The 26470-nt window shown below is 28.2% G+C and overlaps 1 protein-coding gene across 1 annotated transcript in view; it reads left to right on the top strand.

Annotated features, from left to right (window-relative positions):
* The window catches only part of LOC107456548 (coronin-6), a 38565-nt gene extending 14893 nt beyond the window's left edge, over positions 1 to 23672 (top strand). Inside the window, exons 2-11 of the mRNA XM_043047311.2 lie at positions 1352 to 1549; positions 2794 to 3046; positions 4236 to 4411; positions 6405 to 6521; positions 7200 to 7304; positions 9188 to 9333; positions 12642 to 12702; positions 14780 to 14881; positions 16559 to 16675; positions 21276 to 23672. Coding sequence (XP_042903245.1) covers positions 1352 to 1549; positions 2794 to 3046; positions 4236 to 4411; positions 6405 to 6521; positions 7200 to 7304; positions 9188 to 9333; positions 12642 to 12702; positions 14780 to 14881; positions 16559 to 16675; positions 21276 to 21482 — 1482 coding nt within the window. The 3' untranslated portion in view covers positions 21483 to 23672. The remainder of the gene's footprint in view (positions 1 to 1351; positions 1550 to 2793; positions 3047 to 4235; positions 4412 to 6404; positions 6522 to 7199; positions 7305 to 9187; positions 9334 to 12641; positions 12703 to 14779; positions 14882 to 16558; positions 16676 to 21275) is intronic.
* Positions 23673 to 26470: the final 2798 nt, after the last annotated feature.

Raw genomic sequence — 26470 nt, 5'->3', positions numbered from 1 at the left:
TTCACAAAATATTTTAACTTAAAATCGGACCCTTCACAAATTTGTTTATCTTCATTATTATTTTGTTAATCGAATAAACCCTTTCCATAGCAGAAAACAAGAAAGATGGATGTAAACGAATTAAGTTTTGTCTTCGGCAGACGATTCTTCCATTATTCGTCCGAAATTAATTCTGCGTTCAGCAGTATAGGCTAAATACCAAATATTTGTATGTTGCATCTCTAGTTTAGAAGCAGTAATTGCTGTTTATTTTTTAAAATTTAATTTTTTTTAATTATAATTTTACAGTGTTGTGCATAATCTTGTACGTCTTTACAATTTAAAGACACCTTGAAAAAGTTTTTTTTTGCAATAACGGACCCTATTTGCACAAATTCATAAAAGCGAACCCTGGTTGAAGGAATGTGAGTAATTTTTTCACAATTTCACGAAAAACGGACCTTTCACAAAATGTCTGGACAGACCCCTGGTAACATCGATGACGCTAATTATAGAATTCGATACTATCGGGAATGCTGATAAATTTCATTTGGCCAACGAAAATATCGCGAGTATCACAGATAATGATACTTATAGAATTCGATATTATCGTGAGTGCGGATAAATTTCCTTTTTGGCAACGAAAAGATAGGCCTATGCAAATAAAATTATCGCGATATTGAAATTCCGATATCGCTGATAACCGTGCAGATGTCTGAAAATAGATCAAATAAGAAAAAATGAGATAGTGTATGAGGTTTAATTTGTGACAAATTCGTGATTTTCATTCTTTTGTTGATAAATTTAGGAGGACATACAGGATATTAATAGGTTGATATATACAGGAGTTGCGATGGAATGATGATTAAAGCACTAAGCTGTTGTGTAGGGCTGGGGTTCTATTATTAAATTATACTTCAAATTAACTTCCAGAGATATTTGTTGTTGTTGTTGTAGTTCATTTACGTCGCACTAGAGCTGCACAATAGGCTTTTGGCGACGGTCAGGGAAGCATCCCTGAGGATGATCCGAAGACATGCCATCACAATGTTGATCCTCTGCAGAGGGGATGGCACCCCCGTTTCGGTAGCCCGACGACCTGCACGCGAAGTCGAGCACTTTACGTTAGAACAGTTTAACGAAGACCAATACCGCACACCCTCGGTCCCTACGCATACTGATCAAAGTGGTCACCCACCCGCACGCTGACCGCAGCCAATGATGCTTGACTTCGGTGATCTACTGGGAAGCGTGTCTTAACGATCAGTCCACTGCGGGACTCAAAGATATTTGTATTCCACAGATTTACCAAAAATATTGTGCTGCTGATTTGTAGACTTTAAGGCTTGATTGTTTTACTTTTATTTTTCAGATGTCTTTCCGAATAGTACGGAGCAGTAAATTTCGCCATATATTTGGACAACCCTTGAAGCGTGAGCAATGTTATGACAATATTCGAATTACCTCCAACTCCTGGGATTCTAGTTTTTGTGCTGTAAATCCAAAGTTTTTAGCAATAGTCATAGAAGCTGCTGGTGGTGGTGCCTTTATGGTTCTTCCTCTACACAAAGTAAGCTATTATTTATTCGATTTATCTTTAAAAAAAAAATCTCATGCTGTATTCTTTATAAAAAGCTTTTTTTCCCTTCTTTTTTTAGCTACACTTGAAATAGGGTATCTAGATGCTTAGATAACCTGAAAGTCTCAAAAAAATTGTAGAAGTCCCAATAAGCTCTGTTTAAAAAAAATTTTTAAAAATTCAGTATAAGAAATTTTTTTTTTTTATTCTTTCATATAAGGAATTATTTATCTCACTTCAAGTGCTCATTGTAACTTAAGGGATTTCAACCATAAGTTATATCAAATCCTTATATCTTTTTGCTTGAGGGGTAGGACTGAAATTATTTTCTTTAATATTGGAATTAAAATTATTTTCTTTATTCAGCGGGTAGCATTACTATTTTTGAAACTGAGTACTTTTATTTTGTTTTTATTTATTTTATTTATTTATCTTTGGTTTTTAAAGTGATGTAGAATACTGTCTTATTAGGATTTGATTATAGTAAATTTAAAAAAAAATAGGAAAAGGTTAGAATAAATTGATAAAAAATGTGTATGAAATACAAGCATATATTTTATATCTTTTAATTACATATTTATAAAAGAAATCAACTGTTGGACTCCTTGAAAATTGTATATTGTTGGTATGCTGAAGTCTTTGAAATTTGTGGTTGATCTAGAATAGACACCTATTTGAAATTTGACTCATAGTCCTTTCAATAACAAATCAATCTTGAAATTTCAATGATAGTTTCCGTTATTTCAAATCTACAAGTCTTCCAATCTAAGTAAAATCTTCAAATTCTACTTTTCTTATAGATTTGATTGTTAAAGAAAATAACTCTTCTTTTATTTTTGCTCATCTGCTAGTCTAACAAACTTAATAACAAACAGTAGCAAGTCAACTGTTCAATGTAGACTATCCATCAAAGTAGGCATATTCAGATCGAAGTGGGCGTTACTGCCATGGTAGACGTGTTCATATGGAAATGGGCGTTTCTGCCTAGGTAGGCATGTTCACATCATGTCAGAAGGTCACCAATGTGGGGGGTGAAGTTATTGACAATGTCAACCGTCGTCTATGAAAAGGTACCCCATCATAGAATCGAGCTAACATGCCTTATATACTAGTGAATTGTAGTTGTAATTTTGTAGTGGTGGATACGCTACTGTTTGAATTGGCTGATTTCAATTGAAAGATTTATTTAAAAAATTTTTTGTTTCATTATTTAGTAAAATTTTATTTTTCTTTAGACTGGAAGAATTGAGCCAAATTATCCTTTAGTATCAGGACACAGAGGACCTGTTTTAGATATAGCTTGGTGTCCCTTTAATGACAATATTATAGCAAGTGGTTCTGAAGACTGCATTGTTAGAGTTTGGAATATTCCAGATGCAGGATTAGTGCGACCTTCAACGGAACCGCTTGTTGAACTAATTGCTCATCAAAGAAGAGTTGGACTGGTTACATGGCACCCAGTTGCCAATAATGTACTCTTGAGTGCTGGTAAGTTGGAAAATGCTCACATTTATTCTGAAAAAAAAAAGTATTAATTTGTAAAAAAAAAAATAATTAAAAAATATTTTTTATTCAATGTTGGCATTGTAAATTACAGGAATTTTGACTAACTTTTTTAAGCACACGTAGAATTTTCTTATTCTAATGGTTGAGCTTGATTACTTGCATATTATCAATTACTCGATTGTTATACTTATATGATTGTCAATGGGAAAAAGGTGACATTGAACATAATAACATATTTATCATCATTGACCATATTTATGTAAAATTATTATTCTCTTGAAATTTTGGTTTCTCACTTTGTTTGATTTCTATTGAAAAATTTAATTGTGTTGAAGCAGGTAATCAGAACGCAGTATTTCTTTTAAAAAATAAGCAATTCAATTTCAGAAATAATATGATAACTGGTCAAAAGGTATAGGATAGCATCTTAAGCATCATTATATAGGTAGTATAAGATATCTGTAGTATCATAATTGATACAATTGATTATCAGTATTTGATCAATGGTTACTATTGGTAACAGACCGGTCATTGATACATGACTAGTGAGAAAGTATAAAAAGGGATGCCAGCTTAAGCATCTCTATGGAGCAGAATTAATCACTGCTCATGGAGATAATTAATTTTCTGGATGTATTAATTTTTTAAGGAAGGTAGGTGTTGTCTGCTTTTGAATTTTGGCATGTCATCCAGCTGTCTCCACCATTACCTTCAGCAGCATCCCAATAGAATCACTATAGCAGGCCTCATGCCCTCTGTGGGGTTGTTTTCATTATTGGACATATTTTTGTGTAATCCAAATTGAAAGATATTAAAACTGGAGATACTTCTCTTTTTGTTTTTTTGCATCTGTATTGAGCGATAAGATATGTTGTCTAATTCAACAGCAAGACATTGGCTGACTAGTCCCCGAGGTAGGATTAAAAAAAATAAATTTAAACTCGCTTATAGGGTATAAATTTAGGTGAAATGTTTTTATAAAATTGAAGTCATAGAAATTCCTTGCTTGTTAAATTTACTTAGAAAATTCTCTTTGGAAGGTAAATACTCTTCAAAATGATAAACTCATAATTTCTTGGGTGTCTTAGCCAGTATTAAACCATATTTTTTATGGTATATTTTTCTTTGATATTTTATTGAGAAATAAAAACATATACACTTTCTTTTGCAGGTGCTGATTTAAAAATTTATATCTGGAATGTTGGCACTGCTGAGATTTTGTTCTCTATAAATCACCCAGATCTTATTTGGCATGTATGCTGGAACTGGGACGGAACTCGATTGGTCACCACCTGTAAAGACAAGAAGATAAGAATTTTTGATCCTAGGAGTGGCGATATGGAACAGGTAATTTATTTAAAAAATAGTTCTGTTTGAGTTTCTTTCATTTTTATCATTTGTTAGCTTGCACAGTTACATAGGTTTGCAAAGTTTTCATCTTTATATTGATTAAAACTGAGAATTTGTTTTTTTTGGATATTGGTACTATATGTTTTTTTAAAATCATTGTTGAACACCTGACCCAATATTTTGAGTTCACGACTACTAATGTTGAACTCCGTAGCCTTGTAATTTTGAACCCAATTCAGAATACAAGGGAACTTGCGTTACATGGAGAGGAAGACCAGGAAAACCTCCCACGGTTAGCTTGATGGCTAAGGGACTCTAACCCATGATCCGTCTACCACTGTGGATATTTCATGTCAGCACTGTGTTCAATGCAAACCGGATGCAGATTCGTTTCGTCCAACCATCGCTGGGGATTCGAACCCGGTTCACCTTATTGGAAGGCGAACATTCTATCCCCTGCACCATCGCGGCTCTTGGTACTATTTGTTATTTTATATTATAACCGTCGTTGAACAGCCGACCCAATTTTATGGGTTCACAACTACTAATGTTCAACTCCATAGACTTGTATTTTGAAACCAATCCAGAAGACAAAGGAACTCCTGGATCGAGTAGCGGGAGAAATTTTGTCTTCATGAAGCTATTGATGGAGCTAACCCGCATTTGCGTTACATGGAGAAGTAAACCACAAGAACCTCCCACAGTTAGCCTGACGGCAAGGGAACTCTAACCAATGATCCATCTACCACTGAAGATATTTCAAGTCAGCACTGTAGTTGGTGCAAGCCAGATGCGGAATTCATATCGACTGGGATTCGAACCTTGTTCACCTCATTGAAAGGCGAACGCTCTATTCCCTAAGCCATCGCGACTCTGGTACTATGTGTTGTAGTTTGTGGGTATAAGTGCACGTGTATTATTGTTTATTATCTTTCAATAATGATACTTATGTAAATGTATATGCAGGACCTGAGCTAAAGACTTCAATTTATTAGTCAGTAAATTAGCCAAATTTCAAAATTGTTAGCGATTCTAGTGCTAAAAATATTTTATGATAGAATTTTTCCCAAAGAAAACTTCAACAAATCAAAATACGAATTTACTATAAACTGAATTATTTTATAAAAAGGAAATTCAAATCAAGAGTCATTTTGCAGTTGAGGAGGAGTAAATGAGCAACAAATGGGAGAGAGGATGAAAAATGTAGATGTTTTATCTTTCAGGAAAAGAAACAGGAATAGATTTGGTTTAATTTTTGATTTATTAGATTAGAGCAGTAATTTAAAGATAAATCTGAAGCAATTTTATACTATTGTCATGAGAAAACATATTTTTTGCAAAAATAGTTGCATGATAATATGCATCTTGCTACCTCTTAATCTGTTTAATAGCCGAAAATTGTAGGAAATAATTTTCGTGACGCAAAATCGTGCGGTCCGGTAACTAACATATTCATCTGTATTTTTCTCTGTAGTTTGTCTCATGCTTACTTAAATTCTTTTGTTGCCTATGCTTAATTTATATGGACTTATTATAATTCTAATTGGTTAAGCAACGTATCTAACAGAAATTTCTGTAATCAAATATAAAATATACAGCATTTGTTTAAAAAAAATTCAATTTGACCGTCTCCCCCCCCCAGGAACTAAAGAAATATATCTTTTATTCGATAGAAAAACCATTTGCCAATACTTTTACAAATTTAAAAAGAAAGTTAAATTTTTATGCATTTATTGCACAAATAGCTTTAAGCAGTTTTAGCATGTTCCTGAAGTCGAATCCTAACATGCCTTAGACACAGAGCTAAAACTGTACAAATTATAAAATAAGTGTATAACACTGAATATGCTCTAATTTGTCTTATTAAATTATGCATGTTATGTAACTTAATATAACTTTTTAACATTTCTATCCAAATAAATAATTTTAGAGTATTATCAATTATTTAATTACATTGGCTGCCATTTTATTGAATTTAATCCTTTTTTAGGAAGCAATGGGTCACGAAGGAGCAAAGCCACAAAAAGCCATATTTTTAAAAAATGGACTTCTTTTCACTACAGGTTTTTCTCGAATGAGTGAACGGCAGTATGCTTTAAGGAGTGAAGTAAGTTTATCTTAAAGAAATTTTTGAGTAATTTAACTTTATTTTATGGATGGTGTAAAACTTTACTTTTGCTCAATGAACTATTTTATAATGAACAATTTACTTTTACGCAATGAACTATATTATAATGAACAATTTACTTTTACCTTAATATTAGAACCAAATCATATCTCTATATGAAACTTAAATTTATGAGAAACACTTCAGCTTGCAACAGTCAGCAAAAAATTAAATTTGAAAACTGCTTATTTTTTTTAAAAGAAATCAAATAAACAGTATTCAGTTTAAATCAAAACATTCTTTTAATTTAAATAAATTTTTTGTTGGAATTTTTTAGTAATTATCAATTAAAGTTTTCTATGAATTATCAAACAATTATTCTTTAAATTCCATTTTCAAATTCAATATTGAATACTATTAAGTCATTCTGGAAAGGATTTATTGTTAACACAAATTTCATTAACCTTTTATTTGAAAAATCGCTGCTTTTATTTATTTCATTATAAATTTTTAATGCTATAAATGTAAGTAATTTTATAAATATTTTTTGTTAATAAAAGCATATTAGTAATATGTTAGGTTTTATTTTAAACTGCACTTAATGAGGGAGTAAGTAAATAATCAAGTTGACAGGCTTTGTTTTTCATTAGAATACTAATTCTTCTTCTTTTGTTTTAGGTTGCGATTGCTGAACCTTTTGTTCTCGAGGAGTTGGACACTAGCAATGGAATATTGAGTCCCTTTTATGACCCAGATGTCAATTTATTATATCTCTGTGCAAAGGTATCTACTCTTGAGAAAAATTTTTTAAAAAGAAATCACTTTTTAATAGATATCTATAAATATTTGAAAAATATTGGAAGAAACTTTTAGGGAAGTTAGGGTATATAGTAAGGATTGAGAGCTGCAAAGCAATTCAAAATAAGAAATTTCCAGTGAAAGTGGTAGAAAATATGAAAGGACACATGAGAGTGATTTTATTTTATTTTATTTTATAACCGTCCTTGAACATCCAACCGAATTTTTTGGGCTTAAGACTACTGATGTTCAACTCTGTAGCCTTATAATTTTAAACCCAATTCGGAACACAAGGGATCTCCTGGATCAAGTATTGGGAGAAATTTGTCTTTGTGGAGGACTTTTTGAGGGAACTAACCCGCATCTGCGTCACATCGAGAGAAAAACCACAAAAACTTCCCATGGCTAGTCTGATGGCATGGGGACTTGAATTCATAATCCGTCTACCACTGAGGACATTTCACGTCAGCACTGTGGTCGGTGTGAGCCGGATGCGGAATTCGTGTTGACCAGCCATTGCTCGGATTCAAAGCCGTTTTACCTCATTGGAAGGCGAAAGCTATATCCCCTGAGCCATCACGGCAGAAAAATACCGGGAGTGATTAATTGAAAAACTTTCATGGTACTAGATAAAATGCTACATAAATGTACAAGACTAAATGAAGGCAGTTTGTAATGTTACAACAAGCGCTCAAAGCTCATTAGTCACTATGCATGCCAGATATGGGCAGATCATTTATTCCAGGATGTGGTTAAACTCACTTTTTTTAACTATGGCAGTAAAAACATGTACACACTTGCCATTCCAACAACATCATAAGTTTCAGACTCCACAGGCTTTTGATACAGGATTTGCTTTGAGAGTTCTCTACAGAAAGAGATCATGGCTCAATAAATGTGGTAAGTGTTGGAAGAGACAGCATCAACACAGTACACCTAGGTGCAAAACAGTCTTTCAATTATATGATGCAGCAATGCAATTCTTAACCCTTATGATGTAGCCTATTTCTCTTAAAAGTTTGTTGCAACATTTTTTAGACACCCTGTATATTATCTATTAATGTTAGGAATTTCATTTAAAGCCCTATCCATTCTAAATTCCAGCTATTTCTATTAGTCTTTTTTTATTTTATTTTTTATTTGAAGTTATGAAATTATTTCATTTATTTTGAAAAATAATGCTTTATGTCTCTAATAAAAATATTTTTATGTATAAAAACAAATATTTTTTGTTGTGTTGTATTTAATAGATCATACAGTTGTGAACTTTGTGTGTATCTTTATCACAAGATAAATATGGTGTCCTATATCTCCAGTTTTTAATAACTATCAGTATAGTATTTCTTAGTTATTTAATATGCAATTTTAAAAATAAGAATAAGAATTCACTGCCTTGTTTTTGTATTAATTTAAAATTAGATCTTAAGTAATGAAATTAAGGTTGTTTTTTTTTTTTACGGTCAGAAATGATATTGATACTTTAACAAAACAAAAAAAAAAAAAAGCTCAGCATCAATGCATATAATTTTTTTATTAAATATGAGCTACTTTTTAGAATTATTATGTAAATAACAATAATGCATTATATATATATTAAATTATCTGATTTTTAAATTATCTATGCTTGTTTTTGGCTCATTTAAAAAAAAAAAAAAGGAAACACCTATACATATTGAATTTAAGTTGTAAAAACAAACATTGTTTTGATTCTATGCTGTTTGCAAAAGACTAATGGAACTAAAACAATAGTGTAAAGTTTCCAGGGTTATAATGTTAATAACATGTATATATGAGATAATGTTAATAACATATAATGATGGTTTATTGTGTAAATTGTGTTAAAGCTAATAGTGCCCAAATTTTTTTAGGGTGATAGCAATATTCGATACTTTGAAATAACAGATGAGCCTCCTTTTGTGCATTATATCAATACCTATCAGTCTTCAGATCCTCAGAGAGGTGCAGGTTATATGCCAAAAAGAGGGTGTGATATTCACCAGTGTGAAATAGCAAGGTAAATAAATGTTGTCAATTTGTTAAAAAAAAAAGGAGTTATTGGTGAAATTGTACAATAGTAAAGTTGAATCCGTGACACTATACGGAGAAAAATCACTGACATTCTAGATTTTTTCATATTTAATTTGTTTAATAGTAAAGTTGAATCTGNAAGAAAGAAAAACCTGGAAATTTTAAGATTTTTATCTGGAAAAATCAGGGAAATTTGAAATCTGATTTGAGTGGCCACCCTGAAAAAGAGTTATTGTTGAAATTGTACAATAGTGAAGTTGAATCCGTGACACTATACGGAGAAAAATCACTGACATTCTAGATTGTTTCATATTTAATTTGTATAATAGTAATGTTGAATCCCTGATACTTTACGGAGGAAAGTCACTGGCATTTTATAATTTTATGTTGTATATAAATACTGGATGAAATATTTTGTAACTTAAATTTTGTAGAGAACATTCTAAAATAGTACGATCCAGTAAAGCTGCAATTAAAGAAGTCAGGAAATATTGAGCAATATTTATTTTCCTCTTGGAGAAAATTCTTGTATTTTTCCCACACAAAATATCTATTTTATTTTTTACTATCACTATTTTTGGGAGTTAACTCGCCTGTGAGACAAATTAAAGCAACACTAGCAAATTAAGAATATATTTAAATCAGCAATAAATAGGATAAAAAAAGTATGTCATAACTTTCTATTAAGTATCTATGGAGAGATATATTGTAAGAGTATAAAAAATATCCAGTTCTTACAAGCATTAATAAAAAAAACAAAGAGATCTATTTAGACTGGGTGCTTGATATGAAGGTGTGTACTAATTCATTGTGTGCATCGGAAATGATATAGGCCTTGTTGATATTTTAGATATTTTTAAATTTTTAACGAAAAGCTGTTCCTTTAGTACAGCTTGATTCAGTACAATACATAAATAAATTTTACAAAGAATTCTACTCTATAGAATTGGAGATACCAACTACTTCAAACATTCCACAAAAGTTTTGAATTTAAGTTTCAATGACCAAATTTAGTTATCAATTCAAATATACAATTTCTGTTCTCAACCACCAAATTTTGGTATCAATTCAAATATACAATTTATGTTCCTCTTACTTACTGTTTTTTTTTTTCAATTGGTCAATTAATGTTATTTTTTTAATAAATTATAATTTGTTCCTATATATTTTTTTCAAATAATTTTTTGTATAGGGACCAACTTTTCTCTTTCTTTAATATCAAATTTAAAATATTTTAAAAAAAAAATAAACATCTATAAATTTAAGTTTCAATTTAAAATTAGGATAAACATTTCTAAGCCATGGAAGCTTCAAGTACAAATCTTTATTCATTTTTCTGATAGTTTTATTTTTTAATTTTTTCTCAATTATTGAAGGATTTCTATTTTTTAATTGAAGCTTTTTAATTCAAAGATATATATATAACGTCGTTGCCAAGTGAAAGGATTAAAACAGGTCTTAGGCCAGGAAGGAGGGTACAAAATTTATTTATTAATTATTTGACAGAGCAGTCATGAAAGTATGAAAGTGAACACGAAAAGTTGCGCTCCTTGGTTATATGTTAGGGAAAATCTCGCAAAGTAAAATCCGTAAAATCTCTTAATTTAGGGAAAGAGGGAAATCTTGGTAATTATAATTGGTTTATCAAATAGATCGAGCGTTTCCCACAGAGAGCAAAGAGGAAAATGTCCTGCTTTTAATTAAATGCATACTTGAGCCAAAAATAGATTTAAGAACAGGATGTGGCTTTTAAAAGTGTGAGAAAGTATTTCGATTAAAATAATTAATTGGGATAACATAAAAAGATTAATTGAATCTTTTTATGTTACATCCCCCCTTGCCAAAAATGTTTAATTACAATCCAAAAATTTTAAAAATTATCCATTTGCAAAATCTTTCCTATGGTAATTAATAAAAATATAATAAAAGCAATAAAAAGATAAAGAAAAAAAGCAAAAGGTAATTTAATAAAAGCACAATTAAATTGAAAATAATCAAATTTGTAATTTTAACAATATATAAAGGTAATATGAATTATAAAACATTTACATATGTACTCATGGTAAAAATTTTAACACACTTAAAAATCTGTAGTAGCATTATCAGCAAATTTAAGATTTTAATTTTCAACAGTTTTTTTTTCTTCTTTTTTCTTCTTTACTTAACAGTTTTTTCAGTTCCAAAAGTCTTTTATTTGAAGATCACAACACCGTTTTTTCACCATAAGAAGTATTCTTTATAACACAATTTAAGTTAACTCTTCAATCACGATGACAAAAACTTATAAACATTTGTTAGAAATGTGCAATTTAAAATGTAAAACACAAAATACAAAAAACATTTTTACAGGAAAAATTTCAATCTGAAATTAGATTTGAGTATTGTTTACCTTGTTTGAAAGCGAAATAAAATAAAAAATATGACACAATGGTTGTTACTCTGAAGTCCAAGACTTCAGTATTGTCTTTATTTCACTTCATTTATTATTTACCTTACATATTTGTCACTTTAATTGCAAAATATTTGAAAATTTTTGCAAAATTTCCTAAAGTTAGGAATTTATTAATTATCTTGGATTTGCACAATTCTGTCAACATAATTTTGACAATGTTACGCACCATTATCACATTTAGTCCCAAGAACATTTGAAAATTCAAGATTATTTTTAGTTTTGCTGTTTAAATCTTTGTTTTTAAGTCTATTTTTTGTCTTATTTTTCTTTAAATTCACTTTGTTTACATTCTTGTTATTCTCATTTTTTTTCTTCCTTTTTTATGTCAAAAATTTTCTTTTCTTTCTTTCCTTTATTTTTCTTTTCTTTCTTTCTTTCATTAATTTTTTTTCTCTTTTTTATTTTTCTTTTCTTTCTACTGTCTATATTAATTTATACTTTTTCTTTATTGGTATTTTTATTACAATTATTAACCCGGATTTCAGGAAATATGTAAAGACAAATTGCTTTTATTCAGAAAAGGTGATCAGTCTTCTCAGATTTTATATTACAACCCGTTTAACACAATTTATCACCAATTGAAATCCAAAACAAGCTTTCAAATTTAATATGGTATTAAGGTAAATCAGTTTTTAATTTTTGACTGATCTAGCTATTTTCCTTATTTTTAATCTGAAGTGCAAGTTTGGTTAATTTGCAAAATATATAATATGTGTGTGTGTAATTTGTCTATTGAAGATTCTTAGATTTTTATAAAAAATTGTTATTATATAAATTTATAATAAAAAATATTGAAAATGTAATACTTTAAAAATAAGTTATATTTTTGTGATATTTTATAGGTTCTACAAATTGCATGCAAAGGGCTTCTGTGAAGTGATAACATTTACTGTACCTAGAAAGGTGAGATTGACTGCTTATTTCTGCAGTTAGACTTTTGTTTCGGAGCACAGACAAACCTTTTATCTTTTTTTAAAACAATTTTTCTTAGGACATTTCTTACGAATACAACTTTAAGTTATCAATCAGTTAAAAAAAGTCTCTATGTTTTTTGGAATAGGAAGCAATACTATGTTTTGTATTTACTGGTTTCATTCTTGACCTTAACCAAGACAGTAAGGTGGGTTTTAGCCTTTGCATACCATGACTTAGATTTTACATATTAAAAGACAGAGTGACTGATTGGATTGCTCTCTCTCTCCCTCCAATCTTGTTTCATTTGGAATACACTCTAATTTTATGGAGAAAAAATAGAAAGAATAAAAAGTTTCTGAACTTTAAAAATTCAAGGTCATTTGGGTGGTCAGAGAGTAGTATAGAGACCAATTGATTACTACCCTCCAATATAAAGTGGGGTACTGTAGCTGTTGTGCAATGTCAATAACCAAACCAAGCTAAAAAATGCGCAGAACACTGAAGACAGAGAAGGGCACTATATCATCGAAACAAAACGCTCCCTCTGGTGAAAAATTGCATTGTATTTTACAAAGGACATTATCCTAAAAAGACCCATAATATTAAAGGTTATTTTATTCGTTAAAAAATTCTTGTTTTTGAACAAAATAAGTTGAACCTGAAAAAAATTGTTACTATGATAAAGTTGCACATTCTATAAATCAGTTTCAAAATTCGTTATATTATCGCATTTTGTAAAATTAGCATGTTTCTACATGTTTTAAATTTTCTTGTCAAATGATATCAGATTAAGAAATCGGGATTTTAAGCCAGAAAAGATTGTATCAATCAGTTTTACCTAAAACACAACTGAAAAAACAAAATGGATTTGCGATGAATTGTCACAAATCAAGTGTGTCAGTGATAACTCAAAGCCGACCAGCAAGTGAACTGGCCTTGCATCAGAAAGGTTCTAGGTTCAAATCCCGGGCAAGGCATGGATGTTCTTTCATTCTCTGTACTATTTGTTCTTAATGTGGGAGCAATGTTAGCCCACCTAATATGGTGCCCTTGAAAGAGTGGCCAACAAATCTGCCCATCAGATGCAGGTATGAGGAAAAGTCATTCCCCAGGTTTTCATTGGAATAAAAAAAAAGGTGATAACTCAAATGCATGGTGTAAACTTCTTGTATTATGAGGTCATATTTAATATATCAGAATTTTGAAGAGCATGTGAAAATTCATAAAAAGTGTATCAGTGAAAAATCACAAAAAGTTGGGTTAGTTAGCTTGATTAGATTTTATTTGTATCTCTTTTTTTATGTTGTGTCATGTAACCAAGCTTAAAGGGAAACTGGGGCAATATGTCCATTAAATCCTGGTTTAATTTGGATGGTTAACAAATGCTTCTAAAATATGTGTTCAATTTCAGTTTAAAACCATGCAGAAAAATTTTTTTATATAAGTTTTTATTTGAAATTATCTATGAAAAATTATTTTGTGTGCTTTCTATATATTTCAATCATTAGTTTTATTTTACATTAAAATTGTCAACTGTTTGATTGTTAAGTATCCAAGCAAATTCACATTTCTCTGTTATGTGATAGCTTTCTATTGAATTACATGTTAGAAAACTCATTTGTTTTGTGGTTATAAAACTAGGTTGAACTTTAAAAAGTTAAAACATTAAGAATATTAAGGAGGATTATTTTGTAGTCTTATTAATCAGTTTCATTATTTAATTAATTAATAAGAGTTGTAGTTTTGTTATCAAATATAACATTATTTTATAGTTTGTCAGCTTGATTAATATAACATTAAATTTAGCATTCTATTCAATTTGACTAGCTTACCAGAAATAATGGTAAAATTATGAAAGCGTAGTTCTTTGTACCAAATATATAGTAAAGTTGTGACAGCATAGTTCTGAGTGCTAGAAGGAAAAATTATGGCTTCATGTAATTTTAAGAATTGTGTGATAATGAAAAAAAAATTCCGTTTTCAATATTCTTGATTAAATGATAAATATATTTTTAAAATTTACATTTTGAAATGTCCAAATGATTTACATGTTAATTATTTTTAGTCTGAATTATTTCAAGATGACTTGTATCCTGATACGCAAGCAGATACGCCCGCTATATCTGCTGAAGAATGGGCCGGTGGAAAAGATGCTGAACCTGTCCTTGTTAGTAAATTACTCATATTTTGATTTTATAAGATTTTCTAACTTTTTAACTCTTTATTTACCAAGTTATTAAAAAAAATATAAAGAATATGCTCAACTTTTTTGTCGCATTAAATCATGTCTATTTTGCACTTTGAGGAATATTTTTATAATGTTTAATATAATTTTTTATGAAATTTTTAATTTGGGACTTAGTTTACATTATAAAAGATTAATAAATTAAAAGCGAATTCAAAAATTTTTGCACACAATTATAAAATTTGTTTATTCATACGTAATTCCATGGAAAAAAAATTTTGAAAATAAATGTTTATATTTTTTATTATTTATTTTTTAATAGTTGGAAAAATTTTGAACTGTTAGGTATACAATTTATTACGTCAACTTAAATACGTAATTTTACATGGCAAACTGCAAAATTAGAGCGAAATTGTTCGAATAGTTCTCAAAAAATCTAATATTAAATATCTAATTTTTAATTTCTTTAAAATTTGATTTTTCAGAAACTGTTCAACAGATTTTGTTCAAATTTTGTATTTTGCTTTGTAAAATTACGTAATTTAAAATTATGTAAAAAATTGTATATCTTGCAATTCAAAAAGTTTCAACTATTATTTTGTAAAATAATAAATTTAAAAAAAAATTCTTCAAAAAAAAAATTTGTTGCATCAAATTATCTTTGGATAAACAAATTTTATAATTGTGTGCCAAAAAATTTGCTTAAAAAGTTTTCCGGATATGGTGAAATACACAAAAACTGAAATTAACATTAAATTGGTCCAAACTTTGGACCGCTTTCGTCACTAAACAATTTCCAGATTGCAGCCTTCCCCTTTATATTTTGGGGGTCAGAAATCTGAATACGTCGAGAAAAAAAGGTATGTTTATTCAGAGAAAGTACGTTTTTGTATCTGATTTCGTAACTCAAACATTATCTCTACTAATTAATTTGCATATTTGAGGTCACCCCTTCGATTTATTAAGATTGAGTCTTAAAACAGGAAGACCCCTCATTAGATCAAAAGTTATTCAGGGTGGGCAGTTTTTTATTGGTGCTCTGTACATTGGTTTTATGTTATATCAATGTCAATTTTGATTTAAATGCTCTGAGACCCATATTCGGCCTATTTCCTATAAATAGCTCCTTTTTCTTTAATTACTTAAAACTTTATGCTCGTACTGAGCAGTGCGCTCATCTGCTCAGAATCCTTTTCTCTGCCTGTAACTCATTATAATAAATAAGTAGAAAATTCTGTCTAATCAATAAAACCAAAAATGTTACATTTAAAAGTATTTTGTGATGATGAGTAACACATTTTTTTTAAAATTTACTTTATTAGTAGTTGATATCTAATTTACTTGAAAAAAGGTCAGAAATTACCGTAACTTTCTATTAATAGACATCATTATCGAACAATTTCGGTTAAACAAAACAAGTTTTTGAAATTTTTAATAAATTTATTATTGTGATCTTAAAAATTTTTGTTATAAAAGATTCATTTGTATAAGTTTTATCAATAATTATATTCTTCCAATAATAACAATTAAAAAGAAAATTTTTTTTCCCCAATTATTATTGAGTTATACAACAATAAAATTGACTTTACTATTTTAACAAAATAAGGGAATAATATTAGTTATTTTTCAGTTAACTTATTTTTGTACATTATTTTTTAGATGAGCTTAAAAGATGGGTACAAGCCTAGAGTTCAAGAGTTTAAATTGACAAAGAGCAAGTCAAATATTTTAGATAGAATGCCTGCAAAATCTCGTGAAAAGTCTGAAACAGTGCCAGTAAGTACAGGCATAGTATTTATTTACTTTTTAAGCTTTTTTACTTTTTATATACTAAAGTAATTTTTGTTATATTTTTTTTATTCTCCAAAGTTAATATTTTTTTCTTCATTTTTACAATTAAATTTCTGTTTTATATAAATTCAATCTATAATAAACCACGCTAGCTCAGTATGTTAATTTAAACATTTTAATTAATATAAAAAAATATAAACACCACTAATAAAAGACAAACATCACTTTTTACTACATCTTCAAAAAAACAAAACGTTCTAGAGAAAAGCCCGAGAGGATCATGGGTGAAGTTTTCCCTATCTCCCTCTTTCGACTAAACCAGGCATTACTAATCAATAATAATGCCTTGTGTCTTTCTTGTTTATAGAATCAACTAAATTTTTAATTGCAGGAAAAATTTTATAATTACTCCACTTTAATCTCATGCAACACAGGGTCCAATATATAGGATAACATTTGGTATAATTTAATCTCATGTAGAATAATATTTATGTATTTTTTGTTTGTTATACAAAGTGATTGTCTTTGTAAAAATATAATTTGATTCACGTTCTTTGAACAGAGAATTTTTAATCATAATGAAAATTCATAGAAATGGCAAGAAATTTGATTTGTGATGTGTTATAATGTATAAATAACTTATTTGAGTCTATTTTTGGATTTTGTTTCTTGACCTGAATGTGGGGAAATACAATATAAAAGTATTCTACAATACATTAAAAGATTTTTAAGTTAAATTTTTGAATTTTTCGTGTAATAATTACATATAATTTTAAAATTTTCTTTTCTTAGTTGAATTTTTTTAAGGAAAAAAAATATTTGATCGCAATTATAAGTTTGCTTTTTTCTAAACTACATATCTCTAATTAAAAATTGCCCTTTTTGAAAGCTATGGCGTCAAAAAGATAAATAGATTAAAGAAGGGCTAAAATTATAATGATTTCTTAATGCTTCAAAAGCTATCTCATGTCCGAAGATCAACCTTTTTATTTCTCTGCAAAAAAATAACTAATAATTGTAGAATTAGGTTATGACATATAAATAGTTTACAATTTAAATCATAAGTTTGAAACCAAAAACAAGCAAAATGAAATTTTAAAGATATCTATGTTAGCAAAAAAGCATTTCATCAGGGGATACACTGTCTGCTTACATACTGGAGTCTTCGTGTTGTCAGTGGTAAAACCAAAAAATTGACTGTGTCCTGTGTTGACATTGACCCATAATTGGTGTACTCTTATAAGAGTAACATATAATAAGAGATATATTCATAATATAATATCTACATAAAATAGGAGATGTAAATAAAGTTACAGTTAGAATAACCAAATCAATATAAAATATAAATTTCCAAATCTTTAGAAATTTGTGCTAACCTCTTTCGAAAAACTTGAAAAATATAGCAAAAACATTCAATGATTAAAAAATACATAAAGTGCTGCCATCTATATTCTTCAGGAACAAAAATCATAAATTTCACCGCATAGGCCTACTTATGTGTGCTTCTCTAAAATACATTGAATTAAAAAATTATAATTACAATAATTAAAAGGAAAATTATTATTCTCTAAAGAAATTTTGAAATTCTTAATAGCTTAAGGAAAATGTGTTTTATTATTACAAATAAATTTAAACCTAAGAATATGACTAATCAAAATATTCTTTAAAATTTTAAAGTGTAAATTGGAATTAAAATGTGTGAAACTAATATCATCAATGTTCTCTTCTTTTATCGTATAATCCAATTAAAATCTTTTGTTATGAAGTTTAATTTAATTATTTTAATCTTGTTAAAAATTGGTGCCTTTAACCTCTGAATTAGTCCTTTATTAAATTAAATTTTTTAGGATAAAATATCTTTGATTAAATCAAAATTATTACAATCAAGAATAATTGAATCATCAATAAATCTAAACCCAATTAATAGATTATGCTGTAAAAATTTATGTTAAAAAAATGTAAGAAAATATTAGCAAAGGCACTTGAATAACGATTTCCAATTTAGATCATCAATAAATCTAAACCCAATTAATTTATGGAGCCTCGGGCCACAGTCGGTTTTTGGTTTTACCACTGACTACAGAAAGGCTCCATGTTAGCCGACAGTAAGTCCCCTGATGAATTGTTGCTTTTGCTAGTATACACATCTTTCAAATTTCGTTTTGCTTGTTTTTGGTTTCTAACTTTTAATTTAAATTGTGTACATAAGACAAATTTGGTTTTAGCACTTTCCCATTTTGACTTATAACTTTAAAGTATTTTTTGTTAAATTTTTTTCTTAAAGTTTGCTTGCTTTAATCAATTTCATACTTTGATTGGTTATAAATAGTTTATTATTTGAGTCTAGTCTATTTTGTTCCATGATCAAAATGAGGTGAAATATTCCTCAATATGTTAAAAAATATCTTACAATATCAGACATTTTAAAATTAAAATTTATCATGCAATATTTAATTATAATTTAAAAAAATACATTTTGTTGTTTGAGTTTTTTTTTAAAAATATTTTATTGTATTTATGAGTTCACTTTTTTTTAAGCTACATATTTCTAAGTAAAAATCATCTTTTTTAAAGCTCTGATCTCAAGAACAGAAATAGAAAAAAAAGGGATAAAATAATGATTTCGCAACGCTTCAAGAACTACCACATGTCCAAAGATCAACCTTTTTATTTCTCTGGGAAAATAAATCAATGATAATTGTTAAATTAATTTTTTCTAAGCGAAACATTAAATCATGTATAATTCTATTTAAAAAGTAAGTAAAGTAAACTTGTTATCAACAAGTTTAATTGAAAAAATCTTAGTTGTCAGAAAGCCATTTTGAGAATGAGTTGGTTGCTTTAAAATATATTGTTTATGTTTCTATTGATGGAATAGGATGCTTGATTTAATAATTGACTTTCATCCTGGGAGGAAGAGCAGACGGTCTTAATTTGAAAAACTGTGTTCATCTAACATTCCATTTCCATTTGTTTTTAAGATTTATTTTTAATTTTCATTCTTCAATAAAATAAAATAAAAATCTCTAACAAATTTTTTTTTAAAATTCTGAATAAGAATAGAAAATTATATTAATTAGCCTATTTTATTTTTTATCATCTGTCCTTAAAGTTTCTATTATTGTCTTGAGTTATTATGGCTCTCTTTGGTTTGTACCTTTATACTTGTATTTAAAATTATTTCTTGTTATAAAACAGTTGTGAGGAAACCTTTAATTCTGTCTTTTTTAATTTTTTTTTACAAAGCTTTGTATTGTCCTCTTTTCATATCATATTGTTAAAAGAATTGTCCTCTCTAACAGTGTGAGAATTTTTTTTTTCAACAAGAGGATGGAATAGATAGAAATTCTGAAAAATGTATTTTATCAAATAACTGATGTACAGTAAAAATTAAACAATTCAATACAAAATGGTTGCTGTAAATCCTTCCTTCCATGTAACCTTTTTTTTACTACCTACAATTTTTAAATAAGGATGAAAAAGTTTTTTTGAATCAGTTATGCTAATAGCTATAAAAGTACTTACGATCTTTTAAATCTAATTTTTGTAAGACTTTTTATTATTATTATTTTTTTAATTTTGAAATTCTCCAGAACAATTAACTATAAAATTGTTTATGATAATAAAAAAAAACTATGCTATAAAATAATCTAAGTCTGTGAATGGTGTTATTTTAATTTGAAGTCCACATGTGAAGATTATGGATAAATGCAAAATTAGCTTTAAGAGAAACACTTTTTAAACTTTATGAATGCACACGATGGACTGTGCAATAAATTAAAAAGTCTAATACTTAGATTATTTTTCCTATTTACAAAACGTTTGGTATTTCATTTAAAGTATTAAAACATATTTTAAAGGAAAATTTTTTTTCCTAAATCCTAGAGTTCCCCAATCACTTCAGATAAAATTTTAATCATTTATTTTTTAGTTTAAAAATCATTCTTAGTTCATTCATTGGTCAAAAATTAGTTGAAAAATGTAATAAATTTGTGGTGGTAAGTAATTGAAAAAAAAGTTAACCCCATGATGTTTTGCTTTTTTTTAAAAATCATTTCTTTAAATCGTTTAATGAATTTTATAATATAAAATTTTTTATTTATTTATTCTACAGTTATTTTGAAAACTAAAAAGTAAAGATATAAATAAATATTCAATATATTAAACTGCGTTTTTCATCAACACATTTAAAATGTTCTTTTGTTTTGTCTGTATAAGACACCATTTTAAATAGATTTATCAATACAAAAATGTTTATTTACAGACATTAAGTTCAAATGAAGATTGCCAACCTTTTTTAAAGCTGTTAAAAAGACCAAAATGATTTGTATTTATTGAATATTAACAATGGTATTTGAAAATTTTACATACTAGCTAAAACATAAAGGTTAAAAAATAATATTTTAACTTTGTAAATAATACTGAATCTCTCAAAAATGATGGACGATTTGAAAATCAATTAAAGAGTAATGAAAGGAAAGAAAAATTTATGGTTTGCTGTGTTATGTCTGGAAAATCAAATATTTATTTTGACGAAGTATCATAAGATATATGTGTTTTTTTATTTTTTTATTAATATTTTTAGAAAGAAAAACTGGATGAAATCATGGAAGAAATACGGAAGTTGAAAAGCACCATACTTAAGCAAGAAGTAAGAATCAGAGATTTAGAAAAGAAAATGGAAGAATCTAAATTCAGTGTACCTGAATCGCTGCCGGAAGAAAGCAGCAAACAAAATCAAGTGAACAACAATCATCATGAATCAGCAGAAATACTAGCTGATGAAGTGTAGCCTATTCAATGCATGGAAAATTTTAGTGCTTCATGAATAACAGCACCTGTTATTTTAAAAATGTATTTCTGATACAGCAGTAAAACTAAAATTTTTATACTTTTCCAACTAAAGTAGCTGTTTGCATTGAGTGCAAAACACTATTAGGAAGGTTGCTGCGTTGGAAAGTTTTCTGTTAGAGCTCTCTTTTGTTAGAAGGCTTTGTGATAAAAATGGACATATTCATGATTAGTTTAGCTTAAATTTTGACTGATATGTTTTTTATTGATCAGCTTCAACAGTATCTGCCATTTTTTACTGTTTATTTTTGTGTAGAAATACTTTCTAGCATAAGATAATGACTTGTGAATTTTTCTCTTCATCTTGAATGGGAGGCTATTTGCCTAAACAAAGCCCCATTTTTTTCAGTGAGATGAAAGTACATTGATTTATTTTAAATTTATTCAACTAACTCGTTTTGGAATATAGAATACTCATACTAAATTTGGCTAGATACGAAGTAATATTTTAAATTACTAATAATACAGTAAATTGATAGTACTTACATTTATTGAATAAATTTGCTTTGTAGCATAGAATAATCATACAAAACTGGCTAGATCAAATAATTTTGCCAGTTAGTAATAATATGCTGATATGCAAATTTATTTAATACTAATTTGCTTTAAAACATATAATACTCATACTTAATCTCTCTAGATATCAATTAATTTTTTTAATTCATAATTAAAAAATTAATTGATACATGAATTTATTGAATAAACATGCTTTGGAGTAAAGAATACTCATCTAGATATCAAATAACTTTGTAAGTTAGTTAAAATTCTGTGTGAGGTAATTTTAATAACATGTCTTTTAAACAATTTTCACAACACAAGGTATGTAAACAAAAAAAATTTACGTATCAACATTTTATGCTAGGAAGTATTTTTTATTGCCATACATCACGATTGGGGATACAACTAATGACACTTCATACATTTCTTTACTAAGTGTGGCAATATTTTTGTGAAAACATTTACAAATAATTTAAAAAAAATTTAATTGCAATTATTAATTAAAATGTACAATTTTATTTAAAATGTTGTTTAAAATAATAGCTTATTAAACATCTTAACTGGGGGGAAATCATAAGAAAAAGCCATATATTTGATGACAGATAAAGGCACAACATTTAATGAAGCCTTTATGAATATGATGCTCAATTTTATGGACATTTCATAGAAAGTTATTGTGAATTCATGTGATTTCTTCTCTTTTGCTGAATCTATTTTTGATTGCTTTAAATTTTGTGATTTCTGTAAATATGTATCAGAAATATGGGATAATGTCAGTTGTAAATATAACCCTAGTGTGTATGGTTATGTGTGTAGAAAAAAGTAATTGCTTGTGTTTTTTAGATATGTATTTCAAATGTAACTTAAATTATTTAGTAAGCATAACAGTGTGGTTGATATGTACAGGAACACTATTTTAAAGTGCCAATGTGTGCATTTTTGTAGCACTAAATGTTTAAATTATACATTAATTGTGCCTTTTAAATGCCTAGTATTATTTTTATCCTATACAGGAGATTAAGATAACTGCACATTTTATGGTGTATTACCTGAATTTTGTATGGGTATAAAATCCTAATTTGAGCATAATTATTAGAAATAATGTGTAATAAAATCATTTGCAACAGAACAGCGTAATTTAAAAAACAATTAAGCAAAATTTTTAAATGAAATTTTAGTTTTAGAAATGTTTAATAATTTCCCCCCCAAAATTGATAGAACTAGTGAATTTTTATTTTTTGAAAGTTTTTATGACTTATGGAACTTCAAATCATTTAAAAGAAAATTTTATTGAGCTTTCACTTGGAATAGAAATTTTTTCGGAATTTACTGTTTTTTTAGAAATTCAAATGAGATATATATCTTTTAAGATTCTAATACATCAATATCAATTTATTTTTTCAATTTTTGGATTTCTTAGTTTTTTTTAACTTGTTAACCATTGTTAAGATTCAATTTAATTTAGGTCACTTTTATATTACAAGAAATTCATTCTCTACAGTTTTTAATTTTAAATCAAAAAATCATTATAAAAGCAGCCATGTTTTAATTCAGGTAAACAAAATAAAAAAATAAGCATGTTACTTAGAAATAATTTCTTAAATGACAATAGCACCAACTTTATACTAACGATTGGTGAAATTAATTTTGCGATGCAAAAATATATTTGTTGATTACAAAAATACTTTAGTAGAATTCTTAAAATAATCAAAAAATTAACTCTTCTTTATAATAAAAATTCTAATAATTTAAAATATTATAAATGAAAAATCTGCTCATTTTTCATTTTAATTAAGTATACATTATTTTAATGTCTCAATAAGAGCTTCCAAAAATTTTGCTACTCAGTAATTTATAATAACATATTTTTGTCCATAGTTAGCATTCTTCCTTATTTTCTAACTAATAATTTTTTCATTATTCTTTCAAATGTCTTTGAAAAATAAGTTTTAAATACCACTTTAATGAGGTTAATTTTATACTCTAATTTGCATATCAGGTGTTCGTTACTTAATTTAATCATTAGCTTCTCTCTATAAGATACTGTTTTTGTAACAAAATAACGAGCTTAGTGAAGAAGCTAAGACATATTTCATAATAGCATTTTCTCTGATTGTGCCTGTACCATTTTCAAGATCTTCCAATGTGAAGTATATTTTTTATATATGAAGCTCAATCTGCACTTTTATATTTTATTATTTGTACCACTGACTTACTAAAGTTGCCTTTTCTATATTTATAACTTTCAGAGATCTCTATATTGATTTTGCTTTGGATTGTTCATCGAAAATTACATGTACAATAGAGTCAAATTAAATTGTTATCAATTTTACAAAGAAATTTCTTTAAAGTGGAATCTCGTATTTGAATACTGCTTTTTTAACTTTTTGTATTTACAATTTGTAGAATTTTTTAATAAAGTAGTAAATAGCCTCAATGTTCTATTTTATGGTTGGTTTTTATTATGGTATAATTATATGAATAAAACACAAATAATATCATAAAACAGAACACATTATGTATTAGTTTTGGTTCTATAAACCGTAAACTTTTTTAGTGTTGAAATGCAGAATGTTCCTCAGTTCCAATACATTTTGTTTTTAACTCTGAAGGAGCTTCTTTTTTATAGAATCAAAAATGCTGAATGCCTTTTTTTTGTGCCATTTATGTTTTATTCATATTACTTCGCTTTGTTTTTACGTAGCACAAAGTATACATTACCTTCTATTAGATAAAATAAATAAAGAAGGAACTATTGTCTGGTCCTTGCAAATTTTTGCTCAGTAGTATATGTATTAGAAATGTGCCTACTGGAACTCTTCTCTAAACTTTAACGTAAAAGTATACAAGACTTAGATTTCAATTTCATGTGCATATATGTACTGTCAAGTAATGCTAAACTGTTAGCTAGATGGTGCTCTGAATTTGGCCTATCAGTTAACCCTCCTTCTAAGATAAGTCTAGTTGTCTTCAGTAGGAAAAGTACCTTGATCATAGGTTAGAACTTGTTGATAAAGTTTCTCGGGGTTTTCTTCGACTCTGAACTTAACAGGGGTTATCATTTTTAATACTGTGTCCGCACGGTCAAGGTGTTTTGTCTTGCAGGAATGCTATTGGTAAAACATGGGGTTTATGCCCTAAGATATTTCACTATATTTACTCAATGATTATTAGTCCTATTGTCAGATACGGCTATTTACTGTTCCAATGATGGTACCAAACTTCATTTTCCTCTTGGCAATTATGCTGTTTTTTTCACGTTGAAGTCTATACTATCATCTTGTGCTGCAAGGTGTGTCTAGACAGAGTTTATCTAAATATACCTATTCACATCTGTTTTGACAGGCTGGGTGCTGTTCTGTTCACCTCATCCTTAGTGTAGGAGTGCTTTTCAGTCCTCTGTGATCTTTTTCTCTATAACAAGATATACATAAATTGGGTACCTGGAAATGAGCTGGCTAATAAATTAATAAGTGCCCCGAACCAGCTTAGGGACTCACACATCCTTTAGGGCCCCAATTTTTAAGCTCTATGGCAAGATTGCCTATGAGCAATGGCACAACTCAGACGGTCAAATATAAGGTAAGGAGTTAAATCGCGACTGCCCGGTGAGCATCAAAAGGAGCTTCTCAAGCTCCAGGAACGGGCTCTCCTCAACAGGAATGGCATGAGGAATATCGTTGGTCTTCTCACTGGTTACCTCTATGTTATGGGTATTGCACCCGATCCTTTAAAAATAAATATGTTATATCACAAAATCTAATGGCTGTTTTTCTGTTTTGTATTGGAAGCTTGTTATGTAAAATACATTGTTACAATTGTTAATTCCAGAAAAATTAGGAATTTCTTGGTTGGTATAAATGTTTTTTCACCATTTTGATATATTTTTATTCTTAGGATTGAGTGGTTTTTGTAATTTTATTGCAAGTACCACACATTTTTAACAATCATTCCAAAGCTTCTCAACTGGTTGTATGATTCATGGCAAGACATGTGACGGATCTCTCATTATTAATTCAATTTATCACCAATCCGCACACAATGTTCGAACAAATTGAACCGAAGAGGTGTTCTCAATTACATGGGAATAAAATTTCTACAAACATCCAGATGCTCTTTTTTATTCTGATATCGCCAATAAAATAATTTTCAAGAAGTTTAGGAAATTTCCTCATTAAATCTTGGTTAAGCTCATAATAAGAACTTTGTAAAAGTTTTTTAACATTAAAAATTTTCATACTAAACCTTGGATTTTGGTCTATTAGTGCTTATAATAAACAAACTCAACTGTTTTCTAACTCATTCTTGGAATTCCATGTGGAAAGTAATGCAGTATGCACATTTCTATTAAATTCTTAGATATATTCACATTTTTAAATGTATATGGTTAATTTTTAAATGATTTTAATTGGATTGACATTGATTCGTGTT

This window comes from Parasteatoda tepidariorum, chromosome 5 (assembly GCF_043381705.1).
Source record: "Parasteatoda tepidariorum isolate YZ-2023 chromosome 5, CAS_Ptep_4.0, whole genome shotgun sequence".
In the NCBI taxonomy this organism is placed as follows: Eukaryota; Metazoa; Arthropoda; class Arachnida; order Araneae; family Theridiidae; genus Parasteatoda; species Parasteatoda tepidariorum.
Note: the sequence above shows the minus strand (reverse complement) of the source record. Positions and strands in the feature narration are given on the sequence as shown.